The following is a 12,708-nucleotide window of genomic DNA, read 5'->3' as shown; positions in this document are numbered from 1 at the left end:
GCCTTCGTCAGGGAGTATGGCCTTCGTCAGGGAGTATTGTCTTCGTCAGGGAGTATGACCTCCGTCAGGGAGTATGGCCTTCGTCAGGGAGTATGGCCTCCGTCAGGGAGTATGGCCTCCGTCAGGGAGTATGGCCTCCGTCAGGGAGTATGGCCTTCGTCAGGGACAATGGCCTCCGTCAGGGATTTGATTTAGTCGGCTTTTTAAAACTTTGTTTCTATTGAACATGCTATACAAATTAAGGCATTTTAAATAATGATATGAAGAGTGCCTTGGTCCTCCTTTCTATTTGATGTCTTATTGTCACGTTCCACAGCAAGAAAACCAAATATGTCACTGAAACAGAAGGTGGGAACTAAGAGTCACTGACAGCAACCAAAACGACACCTCTGGGGTTTTAGGAGGGGTTCTGAGAGACACTCATGGTGTCCACTGAAAGTTGACTAGCAACAACAACTGGAGCCTAAAAGACACCCACCATGAGACCCACTAAATTCAACAAGAACAGGCAAACTAAATGAAAACACACACCAAAATTAAAGACATGAAGTTAACCACAACTAAAGGAGTTAACCCTCCACATCTCTCAAGACAACTGCAGGTGTTAACCCTCCACATCTATCAAGACAACTAAAGGAGTTAACCGTCCACATCTATCAAGACAACTAGAGGAGTTAACCCTCCACATCTATCAAGACAACTAAAGGAGTTAACCCTCCACATCTCTCAAGACAACTAAAGGTGTTAACCCTCCACATCTCTCAAGACAACTAGAGGAGTTAACCCTCCACATCTATCAAGACAACTGCAGGTGTTAACCCTCCACATCTATCAAGACAACTAGAGGAGTTAACCCTCCACATCTACCAAGACAACTAAAGGAGTTAACCCTCCACATCTATCAAGACAACTAAAGGAGTTAACCCTCCACATCTATCAAGACAACTAGAGGAATTAACCCTCCACAACTATCAAGACAACTGCAGGAGATAACCCTCCACATCTACCAAGACAACTAAAGGAGTTAACCCTCCACGTCTATCAAGACAACTAAAGGAGTTAACCCTCCACATCTACCAAGACAACTAAAGGAGTTAACCCTCCACATCTATCAAGACAACTAGAGGAGTTAACCCTCCACATCTACCAAGACAACTAGAGGAGTTAACCCTCCACATATATCAAGACAACTAAAGGAGTTAACCCTCCACATCTATCAAGACAACTAGAGGAGTTAACCCTCCACATCTATCAAGACAACTAAAGGTGTTAACCCTCCACATCTACCAAGACAACTAGAGGAGTTAACCCTCCACATCTACCAAAACAACTAAATTAGTTAACCCTCCACATCTATCAAGACAACTAGAGTAGGTACCCCTCCACATCTATCAAGACAACTAAAGGTTCAGTTCTAATTGACTCAACGGACAAGGAAATCTTAACCAGGTTTAATTCTTCCCAAATGGTCAATACAGCTGCTTTAGCTATAGTATTACTGATGTAACAACCAGTCTCTATCCCCCCTCAGATACTATAGTATTACTGATGTAACAACCAGTCTCTATCCCCCCTCAGATACTATAGTATTACTGATGTAACAACCAGTCTCTATCCCCCCTCAGATACTATAGTATTACTGATGTAACAACCAGTCTCTATCCCCCCTCAGATACTATAGTATTACTGATGTAACAACCAGTCTCTATCCCCCCTCAGATACTATAGTATTACTGATGTAACAACCAGTCTCTATCACCCCTCAGATACTATAGTATTACTGATGTAACAACCAGTCTCTATCCCCCCTCATATACTATAGTATTACTGATGTAACAACCAGTCTCTATCCCCCCTCAGATACTATAGTATTACTGATGTAACAACCAGTCTCTATCACCCCTCAGATACTATAGTATTACTGATGTAACAACCAGTCTCTATCCCCCCTCAGATACTATAGTATTACTGATGTAACAACATTTACATTTACATTTAAGTCATTTAGCAGACGCTCTTATCCAGAGCGACTTACAAATTGGACAACCAGTCTCTATCCCCCCTCAGATACTATAGTATTACTGATGTAACAACCAGTCTCTATCACCCCTCAGATACTATAGTATTACTGATGTAACAACCAGTCTCTTTCCCCCCTCAGATACTATAGTATTACTGATGTAACAACCAGTCTCTATCACCCCTCAGATACTATAGTATTACTGATGTAACAACCAGTCTCTATCCCCCCTCAGATACTATAGTATTACTGATGTAACAACCAGTCTCTATCCCCCCTCAGATACTATAGTATTACTGATGTAACAACCAGTCTCTATCACCCCTCAGATACTATAGTATTACTGATGTAACAACCAGTCTCTATCCCCCCTCAGATACTATAGTATTACTGATGTAACAACCAGTCTCTATCACCCCTCAGATACTATAGTATTACTGATGTAACAACCAGTCTCTTTCCCCCCTCAGATACTATAGTATTACTGATGTAACAACCAGTCTCTATCACCCCTCAGATACTATAGTATTACTGATGTAACAACCAGTCTCTATCCCCCCTCAGATACTATAGTATTACTGATGTAACAACCAGTCTCTATCCCCCCTCAGATACTATAGTATTACTGATGTAACAACCAGTCTCTATCACCCCTCAGATACTATAGTATTACTGATGTAACAACCAGTCTCTATCCCCCCTCAGATACTATAGTATTACTGATGTAACAACCAGTCTCTATCACCCCTCAGATACTATAGTATTACTGATGTAACAACCAGTCTCTTTCCCCCCTCAGATACTATAGTATTACTGATGTAACAACCAGTCTCTATCACCCCTCAGATACTATAGTATTACTGATGTAACAACCAGTCTCTATCCCCCCTCAGATACTATAGTATTACTGATGTAACAACCAGTCTCTATCCCCCCTCAGATACTATAGTATTACTGATGTAACAACCAGTCTCTTTCCCCCCTCAGATACTATAGTATTACTGATGTAACAACCAGTCTCTATCACCCCTCAGATACTATAGTATTACTGATGTAACAACCAGTCTCTATCCCCCCTCAGATACTATAGTATTACTGATGTAACAACCAGTCTCTATCCCCCCTCAGATACTATAGTATTACTGATGTAACAACCAGTCTCTATCACCCCTCAGATACTATAGTATTACTGATGTAACAACCAGTCTCTATCACCCCTCAGATACTATAGTATTACTGATGTAACAACCAGTCTCTATCACCCCTCAGATACTATAGTATTACTGATGTAACAACCAGTCTCTTTCCCCCCTCAGATACTATAGTATTACTGATGTAACAACCAGTCTCTATCACCCCTCAGATACTATAGTATTACTGATGTAACAACCAGTCTCTATCCCCCCTCAGATACTATAGTATTACTGATGTAACAACCAGTCTCTATCCCCCCTCAGATACTATAGTATTACTGATGTAACAACCAGTCTCTATCCCCCCTCAGATACTATAGTATTACTGATGTAACAACCAGTCTCTATCCCCCCTCAGATACTATAGTATTACTGATGTAACAACCAGTCTCTATCCCCCCTCAGATACTATAGTATTACTGATGTAACAACCAGTCTCTATCACCCCTCAGATACTATAGTATTACTGATGTAACAACCAGTCTCTATCCCCCCTCAGATACTATAGTATTACTGATGTAACAACCAGTCTCTATCCCCCCTCAGATACTATAGTATTACTGATGTAACAACCAGTCTCTATCACCCCTCAGATACTATAGTATTACTGATGTAACAACCAGTCTCTATCCCCACTCAGATACTATAGTAATACTGATTTAACAACCAGTCTCTATCCCCCCTCAGATACTATAGTATTACTGATGTAACAACCAGTCTCTATCCCCCCTCAGATACTATAGTATTACTGATGTAACAACCAGTCTCTATCCCCCCTCAGATACTATAGTATTACCGATGTTCAACCACCTGTGCTGGCCCAGGTGCTATTTAAGAGCGGCTGGCCCAGGTGATATTTAGAGCGGCTGGCCCAGGTGATATTTAAGAGTGGCTGGCCCAGGTTATATTTAAGAGTGGCTGGCCCAGGTTATATTTCAGAGTGGCTGGCCCAGGTTATATTTCAGAGTGGCTGGCCCAGGTTATATTTCAGAGTGGCTGGCTCAGGTTATATTTCAGAGTGGCTGGCCCAGGTTATATTTAAGAGTGGCTGGCCCAGGTTATATTTAAGAGTGGCTGGCCCAGGTGATATTTAAGAATGGCTGGCCCAGGTGCTATTTAAGAGTGGCTGGCCCAGGTTATATTTAAGAGTGGCTGGCCCAGGTGATATTTAAGAGTGGCTGGCCCAGGTGATATTTAAGACTGGATGGCCCAGGTGATATTTAAGACTGGATGGCCCAGGTGTAACGATCGTCTATAGGTGATTGAGCGGACCAATGCGCAGCGGGTGCTGAATACATAATGAAATTTAATGAAGATCCAACCAAAACAGAACACTGACAAAATACAAAACAAATAAACGACGTGAACGAACGAGACAGTACCGTGTGGTGCACAGACACAGACACAGCAACAATCACCCACAAACAAACAGTGTGAACAACCTACCTTAATATGGTTCTCAATCAGAGGAAACGTAAAACACCTGTCCCTGATTGAGAACCATATCAGGCCAATAGGCAATTAACCTAAACATAGAAACACATAACATAGAATGCCCACCCCAACTCACGCCCTGACCAACTAAACACATACAAAAACAAGGAAAACAGGTCAGGAACGTGACACCAGGTGCTATTTAAGAGTGGCTGGCCCAGGTTATATTTAAGAGTGGCTGGCCCAGGTGATATTTAAGAGCGGCTGGCCCAGGTGATATTTAAGAGTGGCTGGCCCAGGTGATATTTAAGAGTCCACTCTTAAAATCACCTGGGCCAGCCACTCTAAATATCACTTGGGCCAGCACAGGTGAAGCACCTTCTAATTAACGAGACGAACAAGCCAGCACAGGTGTAACACATACTGACTAACGAGGTGACACCAATTGGTGCGCCCTACATGCTAACATCCAAACTCGAAATATAAAATTAAATTAAACAGCCTGTAACACTTTTGCCAGTGTGGTGATGTAGGGAACAGCCACGTTAGTGCACTCCTGTGCCATAAAGGTCCAGACCTCTTAGCAGAGGCTTATACTGTATATGGAAGGTAACTTAACTGTATCACCATGAACTGTATTGTTTAATGCTGTCTGTTTCCTTGCACTCTCTCTCTCTCTCTCTCTCCCTCTCTCTCTCCCTCCCCCAGGGGTACCATGGTTCGAACATTGAACAATATGGCGGAGCTGAGAGCTTCTAGGTTTGGTCGTCCCTCACCCAGGCACGGACTCAAGCTCCTTTTCTGGTTCGCCAATGATTACATTGTCTTCGACGATGACAACCAGATGGTTGCAAATTACGACCCCGAAGAGGGAGACTTTGGTTTCCATGATTTCCAGAACAGACGTCAGTGTGAAAACGACGTCTGCAAGAGGCTGCTTCCTGATGATGGCTACACATTCTATGAGGTGGGCAACCTCCACCTTATAGCATCTGATTCCATGCCTGAGTATGTCAGGAAGTACAACACTGGTCACATAGATACCAGCAACATGGACCGCCTCATCATCAGTATGCGTCCAGACAGGACAGTGGATAAGGTCTATGTGACCCAGCACGAGGACCTGAGGAACTTCGCCCCACTCAACACCTATCGCATCAGCAGGGGGTTGCTCATGATCATATGTGGCCATCCATCCGCAAACATGTCACTGAGTAACTTCCTGGAACAGGCATGCTATTCCACCCACGAGCCAATATCAATTATGTATCAGGGCATCGCCCCCAGGGAGTCTGTAGATACCAGGATTAATATGGAAGTTGAATCCAGAGTTCCACCCAGAGCTGCACCAGGCTTCTGGGAAAGGTATTGTACCATACTGTAACCAGGCTTCTGGGAAGACACTGTACCATACTGTAGATCAGTGTCCTTTAGTCCTGTTCCTGGGGACCCTGAAGGGGGGAACTTTTTAGTAAAAGTATAAGATTTTTTTTTTCCCATACTCCTCAGATACTATAGTATTACTGATGTAACAACCAGTCTCTATCCCCCCTCAGATACTATAGTATTACTGATGTAACAACCAGTCTCTATCACCCCTCAGATACTATAGTATTACTGATGTAACAACCAGTCTCTATCCCCCCTCAGATACTATAGTATTACTGATGTAACAACCAGTCTCTATCCCCCCTCAGATACTATAGTATTACTGATGTAACAACCAGTCTCTATCCCCCCTCAGATACTATAGTATTACTGATGTAACAACCAGTCTCTATCCCCCCTCAGATACTATAGTATTACTGATGTAACAACCAGTCTCTATCCCCCCTCAGATACTATAGTATTACTGATGTAACAACCAGTCTCTATCCCCCCTCAGATACTATAGTATTACTGATGTAACAACCAGTCTCTATCACCCCTCAGATACTATAGTATTACTGATGTAACAACCAGTCTCTATCCCCCCTCAGATACTATAGTATTACTGATGTAACAACCAGTCTCTATCCCCCCCCCCAGATACTATAGTATTACTGATGTAACAACCAGTCTCTATCACCCCTCAGAAACTATAGTATTACTGATGTAACAACCCGTCTCTATCCCCCCTCAGATACTATAGTATTACTGATGTGACAACCAGTCTCTATCCCCCCTCAGATACTATAGTATTACTGATGTAACAACCAGTCTCTATCACCCCTCAGATACTATAGTATTACTGATGTAACAACCAGTCTCTATCCCCCCTCAGATACTATAGTATTACTGATGTAACAACCAGTCTCTATCCCCCCTCAGATACTATAGTATTACTGATGTAACAACCAGTCTCTATCCCCCCTCAGATACTATAGTATTACTGATGTAACAACCAGTCTCTATCCCCCCTCAGATACTATAGTATTACTGATGTAACAACCAGTCTCTATCCCCCCTCAGATACTATAGTATTACTGATGTAACAACCAGTCTCTATCCCCCCTCAGATACTATAGTATTACTGATGTAACAACCAGTCTCTATCCCCCCTCAGATACTATAGTATTACTGATGTAACAACCAGTCTCTTTCCCCCCTCAGATACTATAGTATTAATGATGTAACAACCAGTCTCTATCCCCCCTCACAAACTATAGTATTACTTCTGATCTATCATGTCTCTAGTATTGCAATGTTCCACATTTAACCCAGAATCCAACAGTGCTAACCTTCTAGATCTGTCAAGACAAATGAAACACTTGGCCAGCCGCTCTTAAATATAACCTGGGCCAGCTGCTCTTAAATATCACCTGGGCCAGGCACTCTTAAATATCACCTGGGCCAGGCACTCTTAAATATCATATGGGCCAGCCGCTCTTAAATATCACATGGGCCAGGCACTCTTAAATATCACCTGGGCCAGGCACTCTTAAATATCACCTGGGCCAGCCACTCTTAAATATCACATGGGCCAGCCGCTCTTAAATATCACCTGGGCCAGACTCTCTTAAATATCACCTGGGCCAGCCACTCTTAAATATCACCTGGGCCAGCCGCTCTTAAATATCACATGGGCCAGACGCTCTTAAATATCACATGGGCCAGCCGCTCTTAAATATCACATGGGCCAGCCGCTCTTAAATATCACCTGGGCCAGCCGCTCTTAAATATCACCTGGGCCAGCCGCTCTTAAATATATACTGGGCCAGCCGCTCTTAAATATCACCTGGGCCAGCCGCTCTTAAATATCACCTGGGCCAGCCGCTCTTAAACATCACTTTCCAATTAACGAGACGGACAAGCCAGCACAGGTGTAACACATACTGACTAACGAGGTGACACCAATTGGTGCTCCCTACATGCTAACATCCAACCTCGAAATATAAAAATAAAATAAAACACCCTGTAACACTTTTGCCAGTGTAGTGATGTAGGGAACAGCCACGTTAGTGCACTCCTGTGCCATAAAGGTCCAGACCTCTTAGCAGAGGCTTATACTGTATATGGAAGGTAACTTAACTGTATCACCATGAACTGTATTGTTTAATGCTGTCTGTTTTCTCCCCCCCCCCCCCCCAGTGGTACCATGGTTCAGATTCAAACATTGAACAATATGGCGGAGCTGAGAACTTCTAGGTTTGGTTGTCCCTCACCCAGGCACGGACTCAAGCTCCTTTTCTGGTTCGCCAAAGATTACATCGTCATCAAAAATGACAACCAGATGGTTGCAAATTACGACCCCAAAGAGGGAGGCTTTGGTTTCCGTCTCTTCGAGAACAGACTTCAGTGTGACAACAACATCTGCAAGAAGCTGCTTCCTGATGATGGCTACACATTCTATGAGGTGGGCAACCTCCACCCCCCAGCATCTAAATCCATGCCTAATTATGTCAGTGAGGACTACACTCATCACATAGATACCAGCAACATGGACCGCCTCATCATCAGTATGCGTCCAGACAGGATAGTGGATAAGGTCTATGTGACCCAGCACGAGGACCTGAGGAACTTCGCCCCACTCAACACATATTGCATCAGCAGGGAGTTGCTCATGATCATATGTGGCCATACATTGAGTAACTTCCTGGAACAGGCGGGCTATTCCACCCATGAGCAAAATGTAATTATGTATCAGGGCATCGCCCCCAGGGAGTCTGGGGATACCAGGATTGATATGGAAGGTGGATCCAGAGCTCCACCCGGAGCTCCACCCAGAGCTGCACCAGGCTTCTGGGAAAGGTATTGTACCATACTGTAACCAGGCTTCTGGGAAAGCTACTGTACCATACTGTAACCAGGCTTCTGGGAAAGCTACTGTACCATACTGTAACCAGGCTTCTGGGAAAGCTACTGTACCATACTGTAACCAGGCTTCTGGGAAAGCTACTGTACCATACTGTAACCAGGCTTCTGGGAAAGCTACTGTACCATACTGTAACCAGGCTTCTGGGAAAGCTACTGTACCATACTGTAACCAGGCTTCTGGGAAAGCTACTGTACCATACTGTAACCAGGCTTCTGGGAAAGCTACTGTACCATACTGTAACCAGGCTTCTGGGAAAGCTACTGTACCATACTGTAACCAGGCTTCTGGGAAAGCTACTGTACCATACTGTAACCAGGCTTCTGGGAAAACGACTGTACCATACTGTAACCAGGCTTCTGGGAAAGGTACTGTACCATACTGTAACCAGGCTTCTGGGAAAGGTACTGTACCATACTGTAACCAGGCTTCTGGGAAAGGTACTGTACCATACTGTAACCAGGATTCTGGGAAAGCTACTGTACCATACTGTAACCAGGCTTCTGGGAAAGGTATTGTACCATACTGTAACCAGGCTTCTGGGAAAGCTACTGTACCATACTGTAACCAGGCTTCTGGGAAAGCTACTGTACCATCCTGTAACCAGGCTTCTGGGAAAACGACTGTACCATACTGTAACCAGGCTTCTGGGAAAGGTACTGTACCATACTGTAACCAGGCTTCTGGGAAAGGTACTGTACCATACTGTAACCAGGCCTCTGGGAAAGCTACTGTACCATACTGTAACCAGGCTTCTGGGAAAGCTACTGTACCATACTGTAACCAGGCCTCTGGGAAAGCTACTGTACCATACTGTAACCAGGCTTCTGGGAAAGCTACTGTACCATACTGTAACCAGGCTTCTGGGAAAGACACTGTACCATACTGTAACCAGGCTTCTGGGAAAGCTACTGTACCATACTGTAACCAGGCTTCTGGGAAAGCTACTGTACCATACTGTAACCAGGCTTCTGGGAAAGGTATTGTACCATACTGTAACCAGGCTTCTGGGAAAGCTACTGTACCATACTGTAACCAGGCTTCTGGGAAAGCTACTGTACCATACTGTAACCAGGCTTCTGGGAAAACGACTGTACCATACTGTAACCAGGCTTCTGGGAAAGGTACTGTACCATACTGTAACCAGGCTTCTGGGAAAGGTACTGTACCATACTGTAACCAGGCCTCTGGGAAAGCTACTGTACCATACTGTAACCAGGCTTCTGGGAAAGCTACTGTACCATACTGTAACCAGGCCTCTGGGAAAGCTACTGTACCATACTGTAACCAGGCTTCTGGGAAAGCTACTGTACCATACTGTAACCAGGCTTCTGGGAAAGCTACTGTACCATACTGTAACCAGGCTTCTGGGAAAGCTACTGTACCATACTGTAACCAGGCTTCTGGGAAAGCTACTGTACCATACTGTAACCAGGCTTCTGGGAAAACGACTGTACCATACTGTAACCAGGCTTCTGGGAAAGACACTGTACCATACTGTAACCAGGCTTCTGGGAAAGCTACTGTACCATAATGTAACCAGGCTTCTGGGAAAGCTACTGTACCATACTGTAACCAGGCTTCTGGGAAAGGTATTGTACCATACTGTAACCAGGCTTCTGGGAAAGCTACTGTACCATACTGTAACCAGGCTTCTGGGAAAGGTATTGTACCATACTGTAACCAGGCTTCTGGGAAAGGTATTGTACCATACTGTAACCAGGCTTCTGGGAAAGCTACTGTACCATACTGTAACCAGGCTTCTGGGAAAACGACTGTACCATACTGTAACCAGGCTTCTGGGAAAGACACTGTACCATACTGTAACCAGGCTTCTGGGAAAGCTACTGTACCATACTGTAACCAGGCTTCTGGGAAAGCTACTGTACCATACTGTAACCAGGCTTCTGGGAAAGGTATTGTACCATACTGTAACCAGGCTTCTGGGAAAGGTATTGTACCATACTGTAACCAGGCTTCTGGGAAAGGTATTGTTCCATACTGTAACCAGGCTTCTGGGAAAGCTACTGTACCATACTGTAACCAGGCTTCTGGGAAAGGTATTGTTCCATACTGTAACCAGGCTTCTGGGAAAGACACTGTACCATACTGTAACCAGGCTTCTGGGAAAGCTACTGTACCATACTGTAACCAGGCTTCTGGGAAAGGTATTGTACCATACTGTAACCAGGCTTCTGGGAAAGGTATTGTACCATACTGTAACCAGGCTTCTGGGAAAGGTATTGTACCATACTGTAACCAGGCTTCTGGGAAAGGTATTGTACCATACTGTAACCAGGCTTCTGGGAAAGGTATTGTTCCATACTGTAACCAGGCTTCTGGGAAAGCTACTGTACCATACTGTAACCAGGCTTCTGGGAAAGCTACTATACCATACTGTAACCAGGCTTCTGGGAAAACGACTGTACCATACTGTAACCAGGCTTCTGGGAAAGGTACTGTACCATACTGTAACCAGGCTTCTGGGAAAGCTACTGTACCATACTGTAACCAGGCTTCTGGGAAAGGTATTGTTCCATACTGTAACCAGGCTTCTGGGAAAGACACTGTACCATACTGTAACCAGGCTTCTGGGAAAGCTACTGTACCATACTGTAACCAGGCTTCTGGGAAAGCTACTGTACCATACTGTAACCAGGCTTCTGGGAAAGGTATTGTACCATACTGTAACCAGGCTTCTGGGAAGCTACTGTACCATACTGTAACCAGGCTTCTGGGAAAGCTACTGTACCATACTGTAACCAGGGCTTCTGGGAAAGCTACTGTACCATACTGTAACCAGGCTTCTGGGAAAACGACTGTACCATACTGTAACCAGGCTTCTGGGAAAGCTACTGTACCATACTGTAACCAGGCTTCTGGGAAAGCTACTGTACCATACTGTAACCAGGCTTCTGGGAAAACGACTGTACCATACTGTAACCAGGCTTCTGGGAAAGCTACTGTACCATACTGTAACCAGGCTTCTGGGAAAGCTACTGTACCATACTGTAACCAGGCTTCTGGGAAAGCTACTGTACCATACTGTAACCAGGCTTCTGGGAAAGCTACTGTATCATACTGTAACCAGGCTTCTGGGAAAGCTACTGTACCATACTGTAACCAGGCTTCTGGGAAAGCTACTGTACCATACTGTAACCAGGCTTCTGGGAAAACGACTGTACCATACTGTAACCAGGCTTCTGGGAAAGACACTGTACCATACTGTAACCAGGCTTCTGGGAAAGCTACTGTACCATACTGTAACCAGGCTTCTGGGAAAGCTACTGTACCATACTGTAACCAGGCTTCTGGGAAAGGTATTGTACCATACTGTAACCAGGCTTCTGGGAAAGCTACTGTACCATACTGTAACCAGGCTTCTGGGAAAGCTACTCTACCATACTGTAACCAGGCTTCTGGGAAAGGTATTGTACCATACTGTAACCAGGCTTCTGGGAAAGGTATTGTACCATACTGTAACCAGGCTTCTGGGAAAGGTATTGTACCATACTGTAACCAGGCTTCTGGGAAAGCTACTGTACCATACTGTAACCAGGCTTCTGGGAAAACGACTGTACCATACTGTAACCAGGCTTCTGGGAAAGACACTGTACCATACTGTAACCAGGCTTCTGGGAAAGCTACTGTACCATACTGTAACCAGGCTTCTGGGAAAGCTACTGTACCATACTGTAACCAGGCTTCTGGGAAAGGTATTGTACCATACTGTAACCAGGCTTCTGGGAAAGGTATTGTACCATACT

The 12,708-nt window shown here is 44.5% G+C and overlaps 1 protein-coding gene across 1 annotated transcript in view; it reads left to right on the top strand.

Moving 5' to 3' along the window:
* LOC120038413 overlaps positions 1-12,708 on the top strand; it is a 53,367-nt gene that overhangs the window by 32,135 nt on the left and 8,524 nt on the right. The window contains exons 2-3 of the mRNA XM_038984179.1: positions 5,356-6,012; positions 8,218-8,877. Of these exons, the coding sequence (XP_038840107.1) occupies positions 5,363-6,012; positions 8,218-8,877 (1,310 nt within the window). The 5' untranslated portion in view covers positions 5,356-5,362. The remainder of the gene's footprint in view (positions 1-5,355; positions 6,013-8,217; positions 8,878-12,708) is intronic.

The sequence above is a fragment of the Salvelinus namaycush genome, unplaced genomic scaffold, assembly GCF_016432855.1.
Source record: "Salvelinus namaycush isolate Seneca unplaced genomic scaffold, SaNama_1.0 Scaffold22, whole genome shotgun sequence".
Lineage (NCBI taxonomy): Eukaryota > Metazoa > Chordata > Actinopteri > Salmoniformes > Salmonidae > Salvelinus > Salvelinus namaycush.
This window is presented reverse-complemented; position numbering and strand designations above follow the sequence as displayed.